The sequence below is a fragment of the Pelodiscus sinensis genome, chromosome 7, assembly GCF_049634645.1.
Source record: "Pelodiscus sinensis isolate JC-2024 chromosome 7, ASM4963464v1, whole genome shotgun sequence".
Lineage (NCBI taxonomy): Eukaryota > Metazoa > Chordata > Testudines > Trionychidae > Pelodiscus > Pelodiscus sinensis.
In genome coordinates, this window is record NC_134717.1 from 46492119 (window position 1) to 46518983 (window position 26865).

Here is a 26865-nt window from a genome sequence, read left to right on the forward strand (position 1 = left end):
CAGCTGAGACTATGCACTTTCAATTTGTTTATGGCTGTTGTATGAGCTCTTTATTTACGAAACTATCCATAGATGTGTGAGTATTTTGGTTATCTTTTTCCAGTGTTTTTGGTGTTGATTTAATGTATTTTGTTTCCAGAAGTGGCTGTCAAAGTCAAGTTTCTGAGGTTTTTTTGACTATTCTGAAATATGTAATTATTAGCCTAGTTTTCATTATACTGGTACATGTGCACACATGATGTACATAACCTGTTAGTTTTTTACCATAGCTTAGTGCATGAAACCCATTACAGTGAAAACTTTATCTGGCACTTTAACCAAGTTTTCCAATTAACTGGTATTGCCCCTCATCCACAATACCTCTCTGTCTTCAGGCACATGCATCTGACTCCCAGCTGGATGGCTTGATGCCTTTGGCCACTGTGCAGCTTTTGACAGCCAGCAATGCCAATGTCATCAGCAGGCGTCTCCTTCCCCCTCAGCCTACCTCAAGCTGCTGGAAGCCAGGTCTGCTAGAGGGCTCCTGGGCAGCTGACCTGCTTGTATGCCTCCTGCTTAGGAGAAGGTCACAAAGAAAATGCCCTGAGCGAGAAAATATGTATGTTGGACAGAAGTGGTCTGCTTCCTCGTACCTACCCCTTTGCCTTCGTGACTGGCCAGGCGTTCCCAAGGGGGCGGGAATTGGTCACCATGGTAGGGGGGGGAGACAGAACAATAAGCCTGAGTATCCGGCATATTCAATTAACCAGCATCCCCCAGAGTGCCAGGTAACAAAGTGGTTTATTAGATGATGAGCTTTCGTGGGCCAGACCCACTTCCTCAGATCAAATAATGGAAGAAAGTAGTCACAATCATATATACCAAAGGATACAATTAAAAAAAATGAACAAATATGAAAAGGACAAATCACATTGCAGAACAGGAGGGGGATGCGGGGGGGGGGAGGAAGGAAGGTAAGTGTCTGTGAATTGATGATATTAGAGGTAGGGAGAGTGGGATGTTTGTGAGTTAATGGTATTAGAGGTGATAATTGGGGAAACTATCTTGGTAATGGGTGAGATAGTTCAAATGTTTGTTGAGTCCTTTTTGGAAAGTGTCGAATTTTAACATGAATGACAGTTCAGAGGATTCCCTTTCAAGTGCAGATGTAAAAGGTCTTTGTAGCAGAATGCGGGTGGTTAAGTCATTGAGAGAGTGTCCTTTCTGGTTGAAATGGCAAGAAACTTCAGCTACCCCAGACTAACACGGCTACATCTCTATAACTAGGTAACAAAGCTTCCACTGTATTTGGATTCCACCATGGTATTCTAGTGCAGCAATCATTCACTGACCTACAAGAGCTATACTGTACATGAATTGATACCACTGGGACTTTACCACAGATGAGAGGGCACTTTACCTGTAGAACTCGATAGCACCTAATGACTGGGGTGTACCTACATTTAATCTCACTGGTACTGACCATCTCATGGTACTTCTCATGTCACTAAAGCTGAAGTAAACTTCAAGGCTTAGTTGAAGGGATCACTTGCCATTTGGTCTATTCCTGCATGGTTGCAAGGGCTTGGTGTGACAGTGGAACAGATTTGATGATCCCATGTAATAGGAGAACTGCATTTAGGCCTCCTCCCCTCCCTTGATTGGTGGAATTGGGTGGAAGGTCTTGTGGCATTCTCAGCAGGTATGTGAAAAGCGTAAGACACTGTCTGTAGACCAGTGCAACCACAAACATCTATATTGCAAATGTAAGTGATTCCACTTTATGCCCAATCTATGACATTGGTCTTTGGTGTGGCTTAGTGTCCAGGTTTCACAGCCAAACAGTAGTGGAAGGTCCTAGTCAGCTCTTATAGGTCCTGAACTTGGTTGCTGTGCTGAACTGATGCTCATTAGTTGTGAACAATCTGTGGCAGCTGCTGCAATGCCAATCTGATGGAGAACCTCCATGTAAGCCTTGGAGGAACTGGGGCTTATAGAACCCAAGTAGCCAAAGCCAGAGACTACTTTGACTATAATTATTCTAAGGGATTGGAATTGTGTGGGGACCTGGTTCTAAATTTTGAAGCTTTGTCTTTGACCACAAAACATGGCTACTCTTAGCTGACTCATCCTCCCATGTGCTAATATGCCTCATGAAATCTGTCAGGGTTCTACTAGGAGAAAAACCACAGCAGCATAATGAGAGTCTGAGAGTGAGCGATCACCAATCTCGACTCTCAGGGACCTGAGCTATGGTCTGGTTAGGGAGCCAGAATAATCAATTTTGCTACTTAATGGTGTATATAAGCCTTTGGATGGGGGGCGCTGAGGTGGCTGGTAAACCAGAAATTTGCGTTGGTCTGTCCATCCATGTTTGTCCTGTTCACAAACTCCTAAGAGCTAGGAACACCAACTTTAGTATGCAGCTTGCAAACAAGGTATGGGTTTGGTTGTGCCACAACAATGGGCTGTGGCTGGGATTCAAGTGTTTCTCTCAAAATAGAAAGAGAGGGGTCTGGTATGAGGGAATTATATTGTAGAATGACCCGGGGATGGTGGGAAGCAGCGGCATACGGACTGGGCAAACTATAAAGCGGGCCAGAGATGGAGAAAGGGACAGCTATCTGCTACATATTTCAGCATCTGTTTGTATGTTTCCTGGCTATGGCTGCTGCAGTGCCCATGGACAGGTGCTTCTCACCATGCTCCAAACTCTTGTAGTGAGAGCGGGCTGGGCTTATCATCTCTCCTACATACTGACCCCCTCCACCCATTCCCCACTCCAGAACAATGATTGATTTAAATTAAGAAAAACAAAGCTTAAGGACCCAAGCTTTGGCTGCTTTTGTACTCTTAACACTTTGAGGTAGTGAACAGCACATTAAACAGCCTAACTTCCAATTGATGCCATGGCTTTAGCTTCGCTCAGTGCTTGTTAAACTAAGGGCCCTGGAGCCTGCTAGCACAGCTCAGAAAGTGATTCAGTGCACCTCCTGGAGGACACACACACAGGGCTGGACTGAGAGGTGGGTGAGCCGTGCAGCTGCCCGGGATGCCAACCGCTGGGGGTGGAGTGGGGGTGGGTGTCGCCTGATGGCAGCTGTAAAGGGCGCGCGGCATCCCTTATAGCTGCAATCAGGTGCCATGCGCCCGGCTCCTTCAGCACCGATCCCCTCCCCCCCACGGCGCTGGCCAGCAGCTCCCTTCCCCCCACGGCCGCGGGGCCCTGCACGGCCCAGCACACATGCACGCCAGCAGCGGTGGCAGGGCCAGGACAGGCTGCGCATGCGCCGTGTGCCCGGTTCGGCACCGTGTGCTCAGGGTGCCAAAATGGCTTGGGCCGTCCCTGCACACACTAGAAGGGAATCCTATGGCTCCCTAGATGTAAATGAATTGCTCTCCTATGTGTGTGTGTGTGCATAAATGCAAAGTTTATGTGGGGTTTTTTTTTCACACTTTGCAAGACCTAATGGGGGTCTTAGGCTGCAGAGCTAAAACGCGCCGCCACATCCAAGGAACACAACCACTTTTTTGGAATAGTTTCGGACGTGTTCTTGTGGCATCCCTGTATTCCTCTCTGTGTGCGGAATAAGTGCTGTTCTGAAAGAGGATATTTTTCCAAAATTTGGCCCCGTATAGTTGGGCCAAATTTCAGAAAAGCCTCTTTAAAAAGATATGCCATTTTTTTCCCAACTTTTCTCTGCAGTGTAGCCATAAGGTTAGTGTGGACCAGTATTACAATTAGTTGCTATAGGCATGAAAGGATAAAAAATGAATGTGCTAGTTTTAAAGCTATGCTGGGAGCCACCAGGTGACACTGTTGCCCAGATTTTTCCTCTGCTCTTTGCAACCTAAAGAAGTGCCCAGGAATGCTCATGACACTATCTACATTTTTTGTTCATTTCTAAGGGGGGGAGGGGGCTGCAGTACTAACTAACATGGCTACCCCCTGAACGTTTATACTTCCTTTGTGAGCAATAGTCTGTCTTTGACAATATGACACACACTTTGGGAGGCAACCAGAAGGTGCCTGTCACTAATTACTGTCAATTCTTGAGGCACAGGAGTTCCCTGGGAACCAGGCAATGGTGGAGTGACTGAGAGGCCTGAAAGAGGGGCATGCCTGTGTACTATTTGTGACTTCCTCTATTCAAGAATTGGTATGTGTATTGTAAATGAAACAAGTTACATTAAGGGACCAACTCCCTAACCCTAACCTTTCCCAGTTCTCTCCTGTGATGTGGCATTCCATGTGTTTTATAAAAATATGCTTATGATGCCATAATTGAAATCTGCTTCATGCAAGAAGACGCATGTAAATATCATTGGCAAAATTATGATTATCTCATTCATAGTCTTGTAGATGTAGTTAGGACTATTGATCTGTGCATCTGTAATTCACATTAGCGTCATTAACAGGTCCTAGATCTACCTGAAATAATGGCTAGGGTGAGAAATTATTACCTATAACCAGTTTCTTTAGTGAATCTAATTTAGACTGAAAACACATTATTTTCTTTGTTGTGTTTGGCCACTTAAATAAATTTTTTTCCCTCATTAACACAATTATTTTTTATTTATTACCACGTTTATGTAGTATCTAACTCAGGGAGGGAAGAAAAAGAGGCTGTGCATACCTTCCTTCACATTGAGGAAGGCACAAACTTGGATTTGTACCCTAAGGGATGGTGAACATGTGGGTGTGGTAGTAAATCCCTTAAGCTGAGTCCTTCCAGAGCTGCGCTCAGTGTCCGTATCAGCAGCTGGTTGTAGCCCTGCTTGTGTAACTTGGCTTAGCAATAAAGGGGGCCCAAACTGACTGAGAAGGCGATTAAGCACCTCAGTTGGCATCCTACGTCACACCAGATTTGGGTGGCATGGTGGAGAATCAGCCCTTAGGGTTGATGAACGTGAGTGCCCACTGTGGCCAAAAGCACTAAGGCAATACTGGAGAGACATAAACAGGCCTCTGGACTAAAACAAGAGTGCTTAGTTTACCTCTGAGTGCTGTAAGTGCCTATTAGGCATGTTTTCTAATCCTTCAATTATTTCCTGGTTCTTCACTGAACCCTCTTTACCAACATTTGTCTTCAGTTGTGGACACCAGCAGCTCAGGACACATTAACACCACTAGCAAATACTATCTATCTTAACAGAGAAAAGGGTGACTTAAATGAGCACTAGCAGCAGGAAAAAATATTGACTAGAGGGCTCTTCAATTGAGGAAAGAAAGGGATAGCATGTTCCAGTAGCTGGACGCTGAAGTTAGATAAATTCAGTCTGGAAATAAGGTGTACATATATATCAGTGAGCATGATTAACCATTGGAATAATTTACGAAAGATCATGGTGGATTTTCTATCACTGACAAATTTTTAAAGCAAGACTATATATTTTTATAGAGAGATATTCTAGGAATTATTTTGGGGCAGTTCTACAACCTGCATTACACAGGAGGGCAGGCTAGGTAATCACAGTTTGTTCCTTCTGGTCTTGGAATCTATGACCGTGCAGCCTTGATCCCACCAATCTTCCCTAACTCTATCACTGTGAAAAGATTGACGTGTTTTGGGAAGAGAGAGTATGAGGAACCAAAGAAAGGTGGGCTATGAGCAGAAAGAGTAAAGACTCAATTGTTTCCTCTCCTCTCCATCTACTTCTGGGGTTTAAAAGGAAATGTCAGAAAAATATAATATAACATAAAGACCAAATGACAAGAAATTACACATTGTGAAGTGCAGGTAGCATGCTTTATTTCAATGAATACTATCTCAAGGAGGTTCAACAAATACAGCTAACAATAAAATTGACTACTATAAGAGTACTAAATCAAATTGAAGGTAAGGGCATTATTATGGTGTTAGCAACAGTTTCTTGGATTTCTTTAAAAAACTGTGGTTCATTGCTTAGTTGCCCAAAAGTTACAATACTATAATAGAGTTCTAATACTACCACACAAATGCACAATCACTGCACCCTGGGAACCTCCAAGACTCAGTACTGCTGCTGCATTTGAGTACCCAAATAACTTTGTTGAATGAGGGAATGGCCAGGTGATGTTATTTTTTAAAAGCTATTTAGGTAGTCAATATGCCAGAAACAGTACTCAAACAATGAGTGAACAAAGTGCTGGCCGCTTGCACTTTGCTCAAAATATTGAAAGTCAGTCCGGAAATAAAAATTAGTGTGACAATCAGAGTCAATGTAAAACATTAAAGTGCTGATTACAGGAGGGTAGATGTAAACATCACCAATGCCTTACACTTCTGATTCAACATGTGTATTTGTGCATGTGTAAGGTACAATGCACAGTATCATTTCTGAGATGTATGCAGTCTTCAACAGGGAGCCTCTCTACCTGTTGAGGCATTCTTAGACATCAACATTGTGTTGAGGCACAAAAATTAGTTAAATGTTGAGCAGGGTATTCGTTTCTTTAGAAACTTTCTCCTACCAACTGTTAGTTCCAAAAATTACATTTTAAAAGTCACAAAATAAATGGTACAAAACTCCATAACCGTTAACTTCGGCTATATACAGTATGTACATGTCACTGGAAAATGTTTAAAATTCAGAGGTCAAATAATAACTATAAGTCATAATGTATATCTTTGAACTTCGTCTCATTCAGGTAGGTACAAAAATAGTTTTTTTTTCATATTTACAGATCAGATATTTCAGTCTAGTAGACACTTGTAAAAAGTCAAGTGTAAATAAAACAGATGAAGCCCTCTAAATTGATCGAATATTAATATTCACAGTGGCAGAGTCAGTGCCAAATTCATTTCCTAAATTCAGCGTATAAAGTCCGCCATCATTCTTCTGGACATCCATGATGATAAGGGTGGTTAGATCTTCACTAGTTTCAATATGGAATCTGCCTTGCTGTTCCTGATTAGTAATTTTTCTTCCTTTGCAGGACCATGTTACTTCAGGAGCAGGTTCACCCGAAAAAGCACAAGATACTGTGAGAACCTTTCCTTCATCAATGCTGATATCAGATGGAAGAGCTTCAATTTTGGGTGATACTCCTTTGCAATTTGGGAAAGTAAGTTTCAAGTTAGTTATTTTCATTAAGAACTATCTCCCTGCAGCAGAGGTTTTCTAAGTGCTATTCCAGGGTATTTGATATTCTAGTTCTACCAGTAATTTTATTGCTCACCTCTCAAACTGGATTTAATCATGCTACTAGTTGAACTCTCCAGTTGAGTCAGACTAGATTTCCCCATAATACTGCTGGAGCTCATCTCTACAAAGGATTCTTTCATGGAAGAGGACATGCTTTGGGCAGACATGCTTGCAAATTTCGTTTCAGTCATGCTGCTACTGCTGAATGAAGCCTCTTGTTTAGAAGCAGACATTTGAAGTGACTGAGAAGAGAAACTTTCCTGCATGCTTGCATCACCACTTGTCCTCAATACTACCTCTTTTGGAGGTTCTTCAATTAAAGCTGTGGAGCATAGCAAACACAAAAGGAAAAAGCTAAGTCATCTCATTAACTGGTGAAGTAATGTGATCCTATGTTGACTTTAAAGAAGGGAGAAAAGAGTATGCTTTACTGTTTAAAAGTAAACTTCAATGGACCATAAAAATGTTTCCAATTACTTGATCCAACATTAAATCACCAATAATAATTTATATATGAAATAATGAAGCAGGAAGCAGACATTTTATTAGTCTATGACATATATGAAGAAAGGAAAATTAAAGCTGCAGCCAGAGACTTAATTCTGGAGTTTAGAAGTTAATTAGAGAAGTTTACTGTTTTTTTCTGACAATGAGTATTTCAATTTGGTTTTTTTGAGTCCTTTTCAGATAATCCAGAAAATGCCAACTAAAATGTACCTAGAAAGAGCTATTGGAACTCTTTGCTATTCCTTCAGTATCTAGCTGCAGCTGTGATTTGCCAATTTTAAGACATACCACATGGCATTTCCTATCAGATTTACTATTAGAATCATAGAGCAAGAGATTATGCATTTGCCTTGCTTATATCAAATAGAAATTCTGAAATAGTTTCAGGGACTTTTAAATCCTGATTTATAATTTCTTTGCTTGACTTACATATTCTGGTTACGTGAATTGTTCTGTTGTCATCTAACAAATAATAAATATCACAGCTGCTTTCTCTTTAACATAAGCACAAGCATACCTCATCAGCAAAAATACACTAATCCCTTGATGCCAGGAATCAAGATATTCTTGAACTGCCAGCAAAAAAGTTTAATTAAAGTACTAGTAATTCAATACATTTTTAAATGTCAGAGTAACACCTTTTTTTAAAAAAATGAACTACTTTGACATTTGCTGAAGCAGTAATCACCAGCACCCAGGGTTAATGAAAAGCTTATTGCAGTTAAGAATGTTCGCTGCTTGCTAGTAACACTCATCTGGGAGGAAATTGAATACGCTTAAATAGGTGTTATGAGGGATCTTTCATGCTATTTTATTTGTAAAATATAAATTACATTGTACTTTGTATAACAAATATAGAAATGTGTTAAAACGCACAAGTCAACAACACTTTACATATTTTGCATCTAATTCTATCAGGAAGAGAATTCTAGTAATTCAAAAAACAATAATTAAACAACAAACTTACGGAGTACAGTCAGGGATGCTGTAGCAGAGCATTGTCCGTGGTAATTTTTTGCTTTGACTGTGTATTTTCCGCTGTCACTCACTGCAGCATTTAGAATATTAAGAGAATATATAGTATTGGAGCGATTTACACTGATTTTGGATGAAATAGCAATCTGGGGGGGGAAAAAATGGTTTTTGATTATGGTCAACTTTAACAAGAATTTGCAATACAGTTTTTAAAGCTAATATGTAAGTGATTACTTACTGGTTGGTTATTCTTAAACCATTCAATTTCAGGAGATGGATCCCCAGAGATTTCACAAGTCAACAATACATCTTGTCCTTCATTAACATTTTGAGATTTGGGCTGTGTGATGAAGGCTGGTGCATTTGAGAGCTCAGTAGTAAAGGTGATATCATACTGGCATCTGACAATGCCTTCGTCAGTTTTCCCTTCACAAGTAAGTATTCCTTCATCTTTATGACTAGCTTTTTTGATGGTTAAAGTGTGATCACTTCCAGACACACCATATCTGTAAGCTTCTGAATTAGGTAGCTCCATTCCATTCAGTACCCATTTAACTTCAGATGCACCATCAATGTTGGCTTTCACAGTAAATTTCTGACCTTCAGACACAGCCATTTTAGTGGAAGAAGCTTTAATTTCTGCATGTGATCTTTTGGCTTCTTCAGAAATTACTGACTTTTTTACAATTTCTTCTTGGATCACTGCTTTTTCTTGAGCTGTAACTGCTGATTTCTTCTGGGTAGAAACTTTAAGTGCCTCAGCCTCTTTCTCAGCTGATTTAGACTTTTCAGTCATGCTTGACATTTGGGAATGGATACTTTTAAAAACTTGGCCAACAAACTGGAAGTTAGTTTTAGATATACCACCTTCCCCAATGATTTCACAGGTATATTCGCCTTGATCAGACTCTTTCAGGTTATGGATTTTGAGTTCATAGGTGCCATCTGCTGAATAATGAAACATGAAATGGCTGTCTTCTTTCAGTTTGTTTCCATCTTTATACCAGGCTACTTCTCTGACACTTAAGATACTGCTTTCCACTGCACAGGAAAACTTTACTTTATCTCCACAAGCTTCCACTTTCAATTGCTGAGTTATCTTGGGAGGAGTAGCAGCTGGTAATTGCACTTTCTCTGTAGGAGCTGTCCTGCCTTCTGCTGCTGATTTTGCTTTTGGGTGAGCAATAGGTGGTTCGGGGGATTTTACACGTTTAGGTGATTTAACTGGCTCTGGAGACTTCACACGAGGCTCAGGAGATTTGACTCTTGGAGATGATAAAATTGCTTTTTCAGGAATCTTTGCTCTCTGTACAGTCAAAGTGAAGTGTGCTTCCTGTCTTCCTTCAGAGTTTTCCACCACCAAACTGTAACTTCCTTCATCTAATGTCTGGACAGAAGAAATCTCAAAGGTAGATTTGTATTGTGTTCGTGTGACTTGGAAGCGCCTGGAAGAAACAATGGCTTGACCTGCACGTAACCATGTTACTGTTGGTGTTGGTTCACCATCAACGTCACAAGAAAATCTTGCGGTTTCTCCTTCATAGACAGTGATTGACCGTGGTTTTGTTAATATTGTTGCCGGAAGAGTGGTCTTAAACTTCTTGTGTGAAGCCCTTTCTTCAAATGATTTTTCTTCAGCTGCTGTGATTTTCTTTTCAGCAGAAGCATGATGTTCATATGACGAGAGTGATTCTCTTGTCTCTGTCATTTCTGATTTGACTTCTCTTACTGAAGAAATAGCCTCTATTGCAGATGTTTTCTTAAATGAGGAAACAGCATAAGCTTCCGTCTTTGTCAAGTCAGGAAAAATGGATCTTGGTACTTCCTCATCTCTGCGCCGGGAAGAGTAGGTAGTATAATCTCCTCCTGTAACATCTAATGTAGCATAGTCAGAACATTCTCCTTTGTAGTTTGTGCATACTACACGATATGTTCCACTGTCATCAATATGGCAGTCGAGAATCTCCAGGGTTAATACACCACTTGTATTAGTGAAATGTATCTTACTGCTCTCTTGAATTTCAATACCATTATGGTACCATTTCACTTCAGCTGTTGGTTTTGACTGAACATTCAGAATGAACCTGGTATTATGATTACATGGCACACGATGAGAGCGCATTCTCAGAGTGATGCGAGGGGTGTGGTCCAAGGTGAAAGGCTGCTGAGTCAGAACTTCGTATTTCCTTTCCATTGTTTTCTGAGTTTTTAAAGCAGATTTCATGGCATCATACCTGGAGAAGATATCAAATCTGGCCATCCTTTCGAATCGAGAAAGTGACCTTTCACTAGTCACCGGGCTTGGTGAGCGTGGTCGAGTTCTCTCTGGTGTAGGGGATCTCCTTTCAGTTTCTTCTACAGGCCGTGAACGGGGATGAATTAATTCAGATACTGGGCGCATTAATTCAATATAAGTTGGAGAAAGAGATCTCCTCCTCCTTAATAGCCTCGAGGGTGGTGAAAATTCCCTTTGAACACGTTCCACCATTTTTATTTCTGCTTCTTCTTCTGATGTAATCTCAGTTATTTCTCTTTGTCTCCTCCTCATTCTGCTCTCTTCCTCCTGTGCCATACGCTCAAGCTCACTCTTGTACTCAGAAAGTCGCTGAGTTGTGATAACTGGACGAAGCAATTCTTCATCCTCTCTTTCATCCATTATTCTCTGCTTTTGTTTTGGTGGCCTATAGGCTGCCCTGTCATGGCGTTGACGTAGTTCTGCATAACTTGCTCCAGTTTCAGTTTTTGTTGGGATATGATAGGTTGAGTACCTCAGCTCTCTTTTTCTGGCTTCCTCTGTACTGGCCTGTTCCCCTATTGAAGAATAACGCAGGGCAGACAGCTCAAAACGTGGAGGACTTCTGCTTGGTGGTGAAGCAGAAAAGCCTAGCTCAAGTTCCTCTTCAAGACGCAGTCTTTCCTCTTCAATTCTCTTCATGGCTAAATAGTCAGCAGTAGGTAGGAGTAATTCCTCATCTGACAGGTCACTGAGTGATCGCCTTCTTGGTCTGTAATAAAGCTCATAATCAGGAGAAGGTGTTCGGCGGCGTGCTGGTCTCACAGTTTCAAGGTCATCTTGTGACAGCTTTGGTATGCGCCATTTAGGTTTATACTGATCAGAAATGCGTGGGAGTGGCATTACATAGAATTGTTCCCATCTAGAAAGGCGAATGCGCTTTGATCGTTTTTGAACAATTCTGTCCAGTTTTCCTGGCATTTCATACTGGTCTCGCAGTTTCTTGTACCACTTCATATCTGACATAGGCACAAACTGTTTAATACTCTGATCTTCCTCAAGAGTGGTACGTACATGCCTGCGAGGCTCTGGTATTTGATATGGCATACGAAGTCTCCTTTCTTCCTTTATTTCTTTCTTTTGAATTTCATATTCACCTTTGACTGTCTTAGTACTCACTGCTGGCTTATAGAGGATGGCAGCTTCTCTTAGTGCTTCCTGTGCAGCTTGTGTTAGTGGAACAGTTTCAGTCCCAGAAAGGATTTCTGCCATTCTTAGTGTCTTGTCAATTTGTTTTCGTACGTGCTTTTCTCGCTCTTCTTCTGTCTTGTATTCATGCTTGACATATGTCAAGCGTTCTACTTTCAGATAAGCCTGACAACTTGCAGATCCAGCACTGTTGGTAGCAGTAACTCTATAATAACCACTATCTTCTGGCAAAGTATCTCTGATGTGCAAAGCATAATAGTCCAAGCCTTCGTGAACAACTTCAATGTTGGGACCACAGGACAGAGGCTGACCATCTTTCTCCCATTTTAATTTTGGTTTTGGTATACCAGATACCCTTATCTCAAAGCACACACTATGGCCTTCTTGGCACTCTGCATTTGCTAATAATCTTTTGAACATTGGTCTTAATGTAGTGTCTGCTGGAGGTGGGTGTGGAATTACAGTCAGCTTAGCTTTACAGCTGTCTTCACCATATTTGTTGCGAGCTAAAACAGTATATTCAGCATCATCATCCTCAGTAAGATTATGGATGGTAAGTTGATAGAGACCTTTGTCAGATTCAAAAGTATACTTCCTATCGTCATCGCCTGGTTTGATTTTCTGACCTGATTTGAACCATGTTACTCGAGGCTCTGGGTGGACAGTTATAGTTACTCCAAACCTGACATTTTCACCAATATAGGCAGTGTGGTTATACAGCGGCAAAGTAAATTCTGGTGGCCTCTCTAGAAGTCTCATAGTATCTATTCGGCGTTTCACTTTCTTAACTGTTCTGCATCTATAATACTCAGAAACTTCTCTCATACCTGTGACAAATAGCTCAGCATAGGAACTATCTTCACCATAGTCATTTACTACTTTGCACCTATAGGTACCATCATCTGCTTTAGTAATGTCTTTGACATACATGGTTGCCACTCCTTCATGGTAGCTAATTTCATATTTCCCATTGTTCTCCAGTTGCCTGGTACCAAAGTACCAAGTCACTTGTGTCGACTGATCATAATTTTCAATCTTACATATATATTTAGCATGCCCTCCTTCTTCTGCAACAGCATGCATTATCTGCCCAGAAATGGGACCAATGTCAATTGATGCAACTTTTACTTTGGCAACAGTAACTCCTTTCTGAGATCTAACTGCACCACCACAGGAAATGCGAGCTACTGACACAACCATGTTCCATTCTTTTTTCACCAGGGTCTGGTAGTATCGCCTATGCCTTAATGTCTTGATGACTTTAGTGCTGATCTTTTCTGTCCTCTGTTTCAGCCATGAATGACTAAGTGCTTCTGTAGCAGTCATACGACCCTTCCTCTCTTTTACTAGTAGACGATCAACAAAGTCCATGGCTTCAATGCTTATATCTTTAAATGCTTCATCATCAAAGTTGTATTCAGCACTCATGATATTTTCAATAGTTTGTTGGTTTGTTTCAGCAATAAAAGGATTAATACCACTTAGAAGTATATATACTAGGGCACCAAGTGACCACATGTCAGTGGCTGTGCTGACCACATCATTTTGATGTACTTCAGGTCCATAATATTCAGGAGAAGTAAACTGAAGTCTAAAACTGTCACCAGGCTTCAACTGTCTAGCTTGACCAAACTCAATAATTTTAATTATGGAGCTTCTTCTTGTAATATAAATGATATTCTCTGGCCTGATATCAAAATGTCCAATGTTATGATTGTGTAAAAATTCAAGTGCTCCACAGACCTGGCGTACATAGTTTACTATTTCTCTTTCACTCAGTTCAAATGAAGCTGTACTAATTCTTTCAAGGATGTCAGCTCCAGATATGAACTCAAAGATCATGACTAATTCTTCTAGGCTTTCAAATGATTCATGAAGATACAAGATATTTCTATGCCTAGCAATGTTTAGGATGGAAATTTCTTTCTTTACTAAAACTTGGTCAGCTCCTTTTACTTTAACAAACTTGGCCAGGAAGGTCTTCTTAGAAACTGTCTCAACACAACGGTGGACAATTCCAAAATGCCCACGCCCAAGCTCTTCAGCAATCATGTATTTGTCATAGAGTTCCTTGGTAGAAGAGTGAGATGCTTTGACTGTGGTGATTTCTCTGGTCTCATCAACTTCTTCATCGTAGTTCAGCATTCTTGTCTTATCTTCCTTCGTTACAATTGGTTCTGTAGGTTCAGAAGGCTGACTTTGTCCAAATTTATTTTCTGCAATTACATGGAACTGGTAGCTTGTCTTGCCAAATAGGTTTACCACAGTGTATCGAGTATCACGAGCTTGTGCAACACGAATCCATCTCTCTGCTGTAGTAGCACATTTCTCAATGATGTAATTTGTGATTCTGCTTCCACCATCAGTTGCTGGAGCATTCCAGCTCAAGTTGACTGAATCCCTTGAAATGTCACTTACTTTCAGACCCCTTGGTGGATCAGGTACATCAGCCACATCTAATTCAACTGTTTTTTGATCAATGCCAAATCTGTTTTTAGCACAAACAATGTAGAAACCTGCATCTTTTCTGTCCACACCATTTGGAAAAACTAGGGAGGTGAATGATCTTGTAACAATAACTTGGTAATGTCCATTGTTATCAATGAGATCTTGTCCTTTCTGCCATGTAATCACAGGATCTGGTTTGCCACTGAATGGAATCTTGATGCTGACCACTTCACCTCGGAGAGCGTGAACAGCTCCCATGCCTTCAAGATTTTTTGGCAAGTGAATCTTAGCAGGAACTGTAGCAGAAGGAAAGAAACATCCCATTAGTACAAATAATACTTAAGTAAAACACAGTAAGAGTATTCTTAAACTTTGAAAAATTAAATAAATAATTTGACTAAAGTATCAAAACATTTGATTCACCTTCAACATCCAAAGAGGCAGTACCAGACACAGATCCTCCTTGATTGGTAGCTCGAACTTGGTAGATAGTGGCATCATCATCCATTGCATTTGTAATGACAAGCTGGTGATATCCACCTTTAAATTCTTGTATCTTAACCTTTTCACCATCTGGCAAGATCTCTTTACCCTGCTTAAACCATTTCACAATAGGTTTAGGATGACCGGTGACTTTGCAAACAAATGTCGCAGTGGCTCTAAATTTCACATTCAGGCTTCTTAGTTCTTCCTTGAAATGTGGTGCTTGGATTGGTACATCAGATTTTGGAATGATTGGTTGTGATACTTCACTCCATTCACTTTCACCACCTAGATTTTCACATTTTACGCGGAATTCATATTCAAGACCTTCAACAAGACTTGTCACAGAATAGACTGTTTCGTGAATTTCTTCTGTTGTTACTGCAATCCACTTGTTTTGTTTTTTCTCACGTTTCTCAAGGTAGTAATTTCTGATCTTTGCACCTCCATCACTAGCTGGTGGTTTCCAGGACACAACACAAGAGTCCTTTGTAACAGCAGTTGCTACTGGTTGACTTGGTTGTCCTGGTTTTTCTGTAAAGAATAAAATAATTAAAACACTAAATGATGTTATCTTAGTAATTCACAGATAAATGTAAACATGGTTTTTGGTACACACTTACCAAATGGACTTTTGATAACAACAACTGATGAAACCTCTAGTGCTTCGCTAATGCCATATGTATTCTGAGCAGAAACACGGAAATAATAGCCTGCATTTTCAGTTAGGTTAACAATTCTGCACGTTGTGCCTGAAATGCTTGAAGATACCAGTTGCCACTCTGTGCCTTCCTTGGCTTCACGTTTCTCTACCACATAGTTTGTTATCAAAGCACCTCCATCATCCTGAGGAGACTTCCAGCTGATTACCACAGAGTTTTTCAATAGGGCTTCCACAACAATTGGCCCTGTTGGTTTGTCTGGTTTATCTATAAAAGGAAAACAGTATTTTTGTAATCTGCCAGTAAATGTTTTAGAGAATGTTGTTCAACAGAATTATTGGATATACATTAAATACCTTGTATTTCCACATTAAGTACAGTGTCAACTGTTCCAAATATGTTGCTTAGTTGCACTTTGTACTTCCCAGCGTGGGTCTTATGATGGACATTCTTAATGACAAGATGAGTATAATGCTCTGTGTTCTCAATAGTAACATTTTCTGAATCTCTCAAAGGTTTCTTGTCATGGAACCAAGTGATAGCAGGTACTGGGCGACCAATATACACAATATGGAGGCGAAGGGTGCCACCCACACCTGCATAATATTTCTCTTTCAATGGGAAGCCAGGGTGGAACTGAGGAGGAGCCTGCAAGAGTAGCTTGCCACTTGTTTCAATTTCTCCAACATCATTGGTAGCCATGCAAGTGTAGACACCTTCATCATCTTGTTCTTCTGTTAGTACAGTCAGAGTATGGGTGCGTCCATCAGATGACATTTTGTATTTTCGGCTTTGTATCAGTTCTTTGCCGAAACGATACCATTTAATGTCAGGAAGAGGCCTCCCTACAATCTGGCATGTCAACTGAGCTGCTTCACCCAGGTTAGTTGTAACATCCGTCATTGCTTGTCTTATGCCTGGTGTTTCTCCAGCTTGAAAGGTTGAAAAAAAGAAAGGTTGAAAAAAAGAAAATTATTAATGTTCCTCCAATATTTACTTTATCTATATGTATCCTTCACTTATCAGTTTACAATTAAACTTTCAAACTTAGTCTTTAAGACCATAGAGCCAATATATAATGCTCATGAGAACAACATCACAGTTTGCTAGGACATAAAATACCAGTTAATCTGTCACACAAATCATAGAAACCAGAAAAGTACATTTAAACTTACATGTTAGTTTAGTCTTTACTGTCATGGCTGTTCTTCGAGGTCTGCTGACTCCGGTCTCATTTTCTGCAAAAACCCGGAATTCATATTCTGTAGCCTCCAGTAAACCTCCCATGGTGAATTGTCTGTCTTTGATACGTTCTTTATTGCACTTTTTCCATGCGCTCTCTCCAGACTGACGATATTCAATCCAGTATCCTAGGATCTCTTTTCCACCATCACACTCAGGCCGTTCCCATTCTAAAGTAATGCTGTCCTTAGATATAGAAGTGATCTCAATTTCTCCAGGTTGACTTGGTTTGTCTATAAATTACAGAACATTTACAAAAATTAAATTTCACATCTCTCAGAACTTCATTATCAACTAAATTCAAAGAGTTATCAAACTAATTCAAAGTGTTTCTTACCAAATGGATCTTTGCACACGACTGGTTCAGAAGCAGGGCTTGGTTCACTCTCACCAATGTCATTTTGTGCAATGATGCGGAATTGATATTCAGCATCTGGAACAAGTCCTGTCACCGTGAACATTGTAGTCGTGATTTGAGTCTTGTTATGTCTGACCCATTTCTCTGTAGATGTCTCTTTACGCTCAACGTAGTAGCCAGTGACACGAGAACCACCATCATCTTTAGGCCTGGACCAGAATAAGCTAACAGAGCTCTTTGTGACATCATGTACTTCTGGTGGATTGCTTGGAGGCTCTGGAGGATCTATTAAAAATAACATAATAACCATGTATTTTTAAAGCTTGTGTGTGTATGTGTGTATACATGCAACTGTACTTTTAGAAACACGAGACATGATTAAAACAGGAATTTTATTTTACAAACATCTACTCACTCAAAGGTGTCTTTGGTACAACTGGTTCTTCAGATTTTAGGGACCTGCTAATTCCAAACTGGTTTTCAGCAGAAACACGGAAGTGATACTCCACATTTTCTTTGAGCCCTTTCACAACTAATGATGTTCCCCTGACTCTGGAATCAACAGTGTACCAGGCAGTCTTAGGTACTTCTCGCCTCTCAATGATGTAACCAATAATATCTGCGCCACCATCATCAGTAGGAGGTCTCCAGCTTACTCTGACAGAGCGAGCCTGTATATCATCATACTCCAGTGGCCCTTCAGGTGGATTTGGAATGCCAATCACTCTGACCTGTATATAAACAACCTTCTTTGCACATTTGTTTTCAAGTACCAAATCAAAGGTACCAGAGTCTTCTCTTTCTGCATCTTTGATCACAAGTTCAGTGTGTGTATCAGAAGTTGCTATCATTGCTCTCTTGCTGATGTCATGGCCTTCTTTAGTCCATTTACATATCGGTATGGGTTTACCCTTAATTGGTACTGTAAGCCTGATCACTCCACCTTGTCTCACAAACAGACCTTCCCGGTATTTTTCGTCAAGTTCACAATCAGGGTATTCTGAAAACAAACCCAACATATTATGTTATATCTGTTGATGTAAAACAATTGCTTATGTCCATTTTCAGGAAGAACAAAGACCTAAAATTTCTTACCAAGCATTTCTGTCACTTTAACTGTTCCTGGCACATCAGCAGGTTCTCCAGGCCCACCAGCATTACAAGCCATCACACGGAATCTATATTCTGCGCCTTGTGGTAGATGCGTCAAGGTGTATTCATGTATCTTGGTCGGAGTGGTATTACATTTGGTCCATTCAAACTGATCAACCTTTTGCATTTCAATCAAGTAGCCAGTGACTTTAGAACCTCCTTCCTCTTCTGGTGCACTCCAGGCTAGGGACACTGATGTTCTTGTAGTATCAGTAACTCTTGGATTTTGAGGTTTACCTGGGGGAGCTGTAATAAAAGATCAAATAGCAAGTAAATATATTTTAAGATAGTTCTACATTTAGTTTGAATATGTAAAAGGCAAAACAAAATGTTAACAGGCACCATTTGGTAAGTATTTATTGATGATGACATTTACACTGGAAAACTAATGAATAAAAGACATTCTAAAAATATTTTCTGTTTATTAATTAAATTAAAATATCTGCTTCAGTACATTCAGCTATCCCGATGAAAAATTTTAGTTTGTTAAACATAACAGGTCTTATTACTGATATAGGTCTCGTCCTCAAATGTTCTTTTAAGCATATGGGAAATTATTTACCAATTGGATCCATAGCAACAACAGGTTTGGAAGGCCGGCTTGGTTTGCCAGTGCCTCTGGCATTGATAGCAGTGACACGGTGTTCATATTCTAATCCTTCAATCAGTCCAGTGGAGCGATAACGTGTCATAGTCACTGGAATTTTATTTACACGGACCCATCTGTCTGCTCTGACTTCTTTGCGTTCCACAATATAACCAGTGATCTGTGAGTCACCATCCTCTTCTGGTGGATGCCAAGTGAGTGTCATACCTTCACGAGAAATGTCAATCACTTGTGGAGTGTCAGGAGGACCAGGAAGGCCTATAACAAGAATACACAGAATTAAGAAGGAAAATAGGATAATGCATTTACAAGTGTAGCTTTCTGGGGACAAATCCTTAATAATAAATAATACGTAGCATCTGTAGTACTTTTCATAACCAAATTACAAAGCATTTTACAAAGGAAAAAGCTGAGGCTGAGAGGTGAGATTGGAAATGATTTCCATAAGCTCACCCAGCAGGCTTGTGCCAGACCTGAGAGTAAAAACTAGGTCTCCTGAATTACAGTCCAATACTTTATTCAGAGCATGTATATTATGTATATACAGGGCAACACATTAGCTTTAGGTGTAGCATTTTTCTCCACAAGTATAACATGATTAATACACATGAGAGTGTAGTATGTTATTTGGACAAAGCAAATAATATTTATTCTAGGAGAACTAGCTGTGTTGGTTTAATACATAGGCCCATGTAAGCTGTTATCCATTTTTAAATGTAGAGAACTGGACAAAATGTTTGCTTACTGATTTTACTCTTGCATTCTATAATCTCAGACTGAAGGTAGGATCCAATTCCAAAGCGGTTGGTAGCAGCGACACGGAACACATATTCAGAACCTTCAGTGAGTCTAGTGAATTTATACATTGTCCTTGTTACAGATTCGGAAACTGGTAGCCATCCAGGGCGGTGTGCATCACGCTGTTCCACCACATAACCACTCAATGCAGCTCCACCATCCAGCTCTGGTTGTTCCCAGGAAATGGTAACAGACGTTGAATCAATATCATCAGTTCTGATAGGTCCGGTTGGTGGTCCAGGTTTGTCTAGTAAAAAATTTAAAAGGACATAAATTACTGTTTAAAAAAGAAGCTGGGGTGCCATTGTTACAAATTTAATGACAAAGAAAGTATTATGGATAATAATAAATCCTTACCAAGAATGATAACTTTTATGGTATCAGCAGTTGTTCCAGCCGCGTTCTTCAGTTCAAGTGTGTACTCTCCTGTGTCATGTATTGTGGTTTCACGCACACTTAATTTAGCTACTTTAGCATCAATTTCAATTTTGGTGCGTTCTGATTCTCTTAGCTTAGAACCGGCAAAGAACCAAGATACAGCTGGAGTTGGTCTGCCACCAATTGGAATAGCTAACTCGATGGGTCTGCCAGCTGGCACATAAACTGTCTTTTGAGTTATTCCAGCCAGATCAATTGTGGGTAACACTATTAAAAAACAAAACAAAACTTTTAATATCCATTTTGTAAATAAAACATCACAAATTTTAGTCTGTAACCTGTTATTTTAACTATTATACCTACCTTTTTGGTCATGGACAATTACTGCTGTGACAATCTCTCTTGGTTCTGACACCCCCTTCTGATTTTGTGCTCTGACTCTGAACAAATATTGTTCACCTTCATTTAGAGAGATGATTGTGTGCTCATAGACGGTAGGCTTCAGTGTCACAACCTTCATCCACTTTTCTGTTCCGGCTTTGCTAGCTTCAATAACATAGCCAGTCAGTCTGCTGCCACCATCATGCTGTGGTTTCTCCCATGCTAGAGATACAGTTGATTTAGTGATGTCAACCACCTCCAGTTTCTGAGGTACCATAGGAACATCTGAAACCAGTACTGCATCAGATGTTTCACAAGGTTCACCAATACCATATATGTTTTCTGGCAGCACTCTGAAATAGTACATAGCTCCTTCTATAAGTCCAGTAATTCTATAAAATGTTTTGCTGCACTTGGTAGTTACTGTCTTGTATGCTCTCATGGCTGCCTCACGTTTTTCAATTATATAATTGTTAACTGGTGCACCACCATCAATAGTAGGAATTTCCCAAGTAATTGTCACAGAATCCTTCGACACCTCCTTAACTCTGACAGCGGCAGATGGGCCAGGTGTATCTAAACACAAAATCAAAATAGATTATTTCCTATTTGGAGTTTTCCTGATTTGGGTAATTACTGAATTTTGTTTAAGTAAAGCTATCAGGATTTGGACTTCATAAATGAACTCATCTTTTAGAAACATATTTCCTTTTGATTTCTACTGTATCTCTTCTCCCTCCCATCTCACCCACCATAGTCTTTTATCATTATTTGCTAGGTTCTGCTTAAATTGCAAGCTCCTTTCAGCAAACACCTTTTTCCTTCTGTCTGTAAAATACGTGTAAGTACAGTGCAATATCAATATGGAATAGCAATGATATTTACCATATACTTTGACGGCTACAGTTGCTGATTTCTTTCCTGATTGATTTTCAGCCTCAATAACATATTTGCCAGCATCATACCGATTAACTTTATCTACAATAAGCAGAGTGTAGCTCTCTGTAGTGTCTATAATACCCCGATTTGCAAGGTCAATGCCCTCTTTGCTCCATGTAATTATTGGAGGTGGTCTGCCAGATACAAACACCATTAGGCGCAAAGAACCACCAGCTCTGATAGTGACAGTCTTTTTTAGATCTTCAGCAAGTTCAAGTTCTGGTATTTCTGATGAGTAGAGGGCAGAAATAGAAAATTAATTAATCTTTGAATGATTTTAAGGAAAAATATAAAAGTTCCATAAAAAAAACCCTTGGGTTTTCAAATTACCTATTCTTTCCACAGGTTCAATTTCAGCTGATGATTCACTGAATTCACTCATACCATTCACATTTGTAGCAGCAACTCTGAAACGGTATTTCTGGCTTGTTTTAAGAGCAGTCACTGTGAATTCAGCATTTCTTAGGGTGGCGGTAGTGTGTGGTCTGTACCACTGTTCAGTGCCTTCTTCTTTCATTTCAAGCACATAGCCTAAGAGGTCAGCACCACCGTCATACATGGGCTTTGTCCATGCCAAGCTTATGCTGTGCCTAGTAGTATCCACAACCCTTGGTGCTGAAGGAGGTGCAGGTGTGTCTTGGGAACAGAACACATATTTCAAATTATTGCAGGGAACATTCTACAGTTTAAAAGACCTTATTCAGTAACAGTATTCTAAACAGCTAATGATTGGAAAATTATCTGAAATTAACTATAATCACTCTTATTTTAAACTCATTACAATGCTAGAGATCATAATGAATTCACATATTCTTTGTTATCTCTTATTTGGAATGTCATTGTAGTTAATTATGAGGCAGTATGTGTACTAAATATTAAAAATACATTTTGAATTAGACTACTTACATGATGGCTCCTTGCACAGGATAGATTGAGAAGCATCGCTAGGCTCACTGTTCCCAGCTGCATTCACTGCAGTGACACGGAACTGATATTCACTATGCTCCATTAGACCTGTAACTTTCAGTCTGGTATCATAAACGATGTAATCTCTGTTGACTCGTGTCCAGCGTAGACTTCTCTTTTCACGTTTGTCTACAAGATAGTTGCTGATCTCACTGCCACCATCTGATTCTGGCTGCAGCCACTGAATAATGATGTGTTCCTTGCCAATACCCACTGCTTCAGGTGCACCGGGTTGCAATGGAATAGCTGTTGGTATTCAAAAGTAGGAGGGAAAATCAGATTTTTTTTCAAATATTTCACATATGAAGAAAACTCGATAAATGTTAGAGCTAGAAGGCGAAAACACTTACTGAAAGAGTTTCTAGCAACAATGGCTTCTGTTTCCAGGGGAACACCTGGCCCATATTTATTGACAGCTCTCACACGGAAGATGTATTCATTATTTTTAATAAGTCTTGTCACCACACATGATAATGTTTGGCATTCGGCCTCAACAATAACCCAGTTGAGCCTGCTGGTTTCACGTCTTTCTACAATGTAATGGGTGATTTCTGCACCTCCATCTTCATGTGGAGCATTCCAGGCCAGAGTGCACTTCTCTTCTGTTACTCTGCTAATATTGATTCTGCCCGCACATGGACCAGGTGAATCTGAGTAGGGGTGAACAAAGATGCAATAATAATAGTTAATGAAAAGCTCTCTCTTTTTGTAACTATGAGTGTGAATTCTAATGAACTATGAGTGTGAATTTACAACAAACCATTATCTATGAACTACATACCAAGCACTTTGACAAGGACTGAAACTTGCTTTGTTCCACTGGCATTTTTAACTGTAAGTGTGTATTTTCCACTATCACTTCTGTCACAATACTTGATAATGGCAATGGCCCGTTTGCTGGTGTACTGCAGAGAGATCTTTTCACACAGGTCCAGTTCTTTGTCACCTTTGGACCAGAAGACCTTTGGTTCTGGTTTTCCACCAATAGCTGCATCAAGAACAAGATCAGATCCAGCCCTTATGGTCACAATTTCTCCTTGCAGTCTGGCATCCAACTCAGCCTTGGGTGGCGCTAATATAAAAAGATAAAAACATTAATATTATAATATTAAAACTGAAAGCTATGCAATATTTTAAATTATCCATGGGAATGTTTCTTACAATATTCATCTCTGCAAGTTACAGCACCAGTAGATTCAGATCCTCTGCTTATTACACCAGCTGCATTCTTGGCTAATACACGGAATTCATATTCTTCTCCTTCACTAAGAGCTGTCACAGTAAAGCATGTTTCTGAGACAATGGTATAGTTGCATTTCAGCCAGCGTCCATCTCCAGCTTCATTGTATGGTTTCCGTTCTACAATATATCCAATAATTTTGCTACCACCATCATAAAGTGGTGGAGACCAGCTCAATGACACTGTAGACCTTGTGACATCTGTTACCTCTGGTCTTCCTGGTGGATCTGGAAGAGAACAATGTGAAATGAAAAATGTAAGTCTGTTGTTGCTTAAATAATAAAAAGCAAACGTACTCTAAGGCTACATCTAGACTGCAGCACTTTTCTGGGATACCAGAGGTATCCCAGAATAGCAATGCTGCATCTAAGGAACATGTCTGCTTTTTCGGAAAAATTTCCAAAAAAGCAGACATGTTCTTTCACCATTCCTGTAACCCTCATTTTACAAGGAAGAAGGGATGGCTCGAAAGAGCAGGTTTTTCCAAAATTTAGCATCGTGTAGACGCGCCAAATTTCAGAATAGCCTCTTTCAAAAGAAAAGCGGAAAAAGATACGCAAATTGCGGTCTGTAATTTGCATATCTTTTTCCGACTTTTCTTTGAAGTCCAGATGTAGCCTAAGAGTTACACTTACCAACTGGGTTTTGAGCCACTATAGGTCTGGAAGCTTCACTAGCTTTGCTCACACCAGCAGCATTTAGGGCATATACTCTGAATTGATATTCTAGACCTTCCACTAGTGTTGTGACTTTGTAGTTGCACTCAAAGCATGGCACATTGTTTTCCTTCACCCAAAGAATAGTATTGCGTTCTTTCTTTTCAATCCAGTATCCAGTGACTTTGCTGCCACCATCATGATATGGTTCCTCCCAGCGAATGGCCATGGCATTGGCAGACACGGAATAGACCTCTGGCCTGGTAGGTGGACTTGGAGGGACTGATTGTGAAAAGTGAGAAAGAAAATAGTTAGATATTGCCAAAATTACATAAACAAGAAAAATAATTTCTTAAAATATGAGTGTGGTTTTTTTACCAAATGGATGCTCAGCAACTATTGATGCTGATTCCACAGGCTTGCTAACTCCAAATCTGTTTTCTGAGCTGACCCGGAAAGCATACTCCATGTATTTAGTGAGATGAGTGACTTTGATCTGAGTACGTTTCACACTGGAATTTATCAGCTGCCATGCTGTTGTACCAGACTCTCGTTTCTCAACTATGTAGTTTGTAATATCAGTGCCACCATCATCTTCGGGCTCTTTCCATGACAATACACAGGATTCAGCAGAAATGGATGATACTTCAATTGGCCCAGTGATTACACCTGGTCTTCCGATGACAACCACTGTGACAGCAAATGTTTTTACTCCAGCTGTATTCTCAAGTGTCAAATAATATTTGCCCGAGTCACCTCTCATGCTGTCCTTTACAGTCAATGTAGTTCTATCCTTTGTTGTTTTAATAGTCACTCTGTCAGTTTCCTTGAGTCTCATTTCTTCGAGTTTCCATGTTACTTTTGGAGCTGGTCGCCCACTAATTGGTATATCAATAGTAAAGGTGCCTCCAGCTTTGCAAGTTATAAGCTGTCTCGTTATTCCACTAAGATCTGCTGTTGGTTCAATCTGTGGCTCTTTAATAATAACAGAAGAGAAAGCTTCTCTGGGCTCACTGTAGCCTGCATCATTCTTTGCCTTGACCCGGAACTCATATTCATTGTTCTCCAGAAGACCTTCAACCGTGAAAGTAAGCTGTTTAGTTTGACCAGCCTCTACCCAATAGTCAGATCCCTTTTGTTTCATTTCTAGAAGATATCCAGTGATACGGCTTCCACCATCATGATCAGGTTTGAGCCAAGCTAATACTGCAGAAGATTTGGTAGTATCAATAATATCTAGTCTCTTAGGTGGAGCAGGCTCCTCGGTTGCTACAACTGGTTCTGTTAATTCACATGGTTCACCTACACCATATTCATTTTCTGCTGAAACACGGTAGTAGAATGGCACACCTTCTGTGAGATCAGTGACCTTAAAGATTTGACGATTACATTTTGAACTCACTACCTGCCAGCTACGACGGGTTGCTTCCCGCTTTTCCACAATGTAGTGATGGATACGGGCACCTCCATCCAAAACAGGAGCATCCCACATTAAAGTAATAGAGCCTCTTGTCACATCCTTAAAGGTAATAGGACCTGGTGGGCCAGGAGTGTCCAGCACTTTGACAGTAAATGCTATAGATTTGCTGCCACTGTTATTTTCTACAGTGAAGATGTATTTGCCAGCATCATTTCTATTGCAGTTTTCTACAGTCAGCGTACTGAATGAGTCAGTTGTGTGAATGTTAGCACGCTGGCTAAGGTTTGAGTCTGCTTTAGACCACGTGGCAGTAGGAACAGGTCTGCCTAAGAAGGCAATAAACAGACGAATAGTTGCACCTGCTCTAACAATGTGAGTTTGCTTGAAGTTTGCATCAATATCAATTTCAGGTGAAGACAGTCTGTCAGTTGCTTGGATTGTAGCAGGAACTTCACAACTTTCTCCCTTGCCTGCACCATTGACAGCACTCACTCGGAATTTATAATGTTCACCTGCCTCTAAGTCGATGACAGTATATTTGGTAGCAATGCAAGTCTCTGCATTGACTTTATGCCACTCTCCTAAATCAGCTTTGCACATTTCAATGATGTAGCCAATTATTTCCATACCTCCATCAAAAACTGGCTTGGTCCATTCCAAACTTACACTTGTCTTTGACGTATCTGTTACTTTTACAATAGTAGGAGCACTTGGCGGGTTTACTGGCTCTCTACATTTAATCAGCCTGGAGACAGCACTTGGAGGTCCTACTCCTGCAGCATTTTCAGCCATAACCTGGAATTCATATTCATTGCCTTCAGTCAGGCCAGTCACTCTGTGTCTTGTCTCAGCAATAGGTCTCTTACTGGACACTCTGACCCAGCGGACACTCTTTTTTTCTCTTCTTTCCAGGATATACTGGTTGATTTCATTTCCTCCATCAGATTTTGGTCTAGCCCATGTGACTGTGATACTGTCTCCTGTTACATGCGTAGGTTCTGGCGTGCCAGGTGCATCAGGAACAGCTGCAAAATGGAAAACAGCTTAGAAAACATGCAGTGAAAGTTGGTAACTGTGTAGTTATTTATTCAAGACAAAAAGGAA

At 40.3% G+C, this 26865-nt stretch overlaps 2 protein-coding genes across 10 annotated transcripts in view; one reads left to right on the forward strand and one right to left on the reverse strand.

Moving 5' to 3' along the window:
- Positions 1-11313, forward strand: part of PLEKHA3 (pleckstrin homology domain containing A3) — a 27917-nt gene extending 16604 nt beyond the window's left edge. For 4 of the 9 annotated variants that reach the window (XR_012905416.1, XR_012905418.1, XR_012905420.1 and 1 more), the window contains exons 9-10: positions 4-76; positions 375-11313. Coding sequence is in view for 2 of the 9 variants with exons in the window: in XM_075934408.1 (XP_075790523.1) it covers positions 4-45 (42 nt within the window). In the remaining 7 variants the exon portion in view is untranslated. The remainder of the gene's footprint in view (positions 1-3; positions 77-374) is intronic. The other 5 variants (XR_012905417.1, XR_012905419.1, XR_012905421.1 and 2 more) reach the window with 2 other exon arrangements.
- TTN (titin) overlaps positions 5708-26865 on the reverse strand; it is a 326433-nt gene continuing 305275 nt past the window's right edge. The window contains exons 301-323 of the mRNA XM_075934411.1: positions 24720-26786; positions 24321-24623; positions 23607-23912; positions 23227-23517; positions 22796-23095; positions 22386-22691; positions 21810-22115; positions 21426-21707; positions 20523-21116; positions 20139-20426; positions 19729-20028; positions 18939-19241; positions 18320-18622; positions 17640-18224; positions 17204-17509; positions 16800-17099; positions 15981-16556; positions 15586-15891; positions 14903-15496; positions 8828-14775; positions 8582-8735; positions 7142-7429; positions 5708-7010 (exon numbers count right to left, since the gene is read on the reverse strand). Of these exons, the coding sequence (XP_075790526.1) occupies positions 6712-7010; positions 7142-7429; positions 8582-8735; positions 8828-14775; positions 14903-15496; positions 15586-15891; positions 15981-16556; positions 16800-17099; positions 17204-17509; positions 17640-18224; positions 18320-18622; positions 18939-19241; positions 19729-20028; positions 20139-20426; positions 20523-21116; positions 21426-21707; positions 21810-22115; positions 22386-22691; positions 22796-23095; positions 23227-23517; positions 23607-23912; positions 24321-24623; positions 24720-26786 (15305 nt within the window). The 3' untranslated portion in view covers positions 5708-6711. The remainder of the gene's footprint in view (positions 7011-7141; positions 7430-8581; positions 8736-8827; positions 14776-14902; positions 15497-15585; positions 15892-15980; positions 16557-16799; positions 17100-17203; positions 17510-17639; positions 18225-18319; positions 18623-18938; positions 19242-19728; positions 20029-20138; positions 20427-20522; positions 21117-21425; positions 21708-21809; positions 22116-22385; positions 22692-22795; positions 23096-23226; positions 23518-23606; positions 23913-24320; positions 24624-24719; positions 26787-26865) is intronic.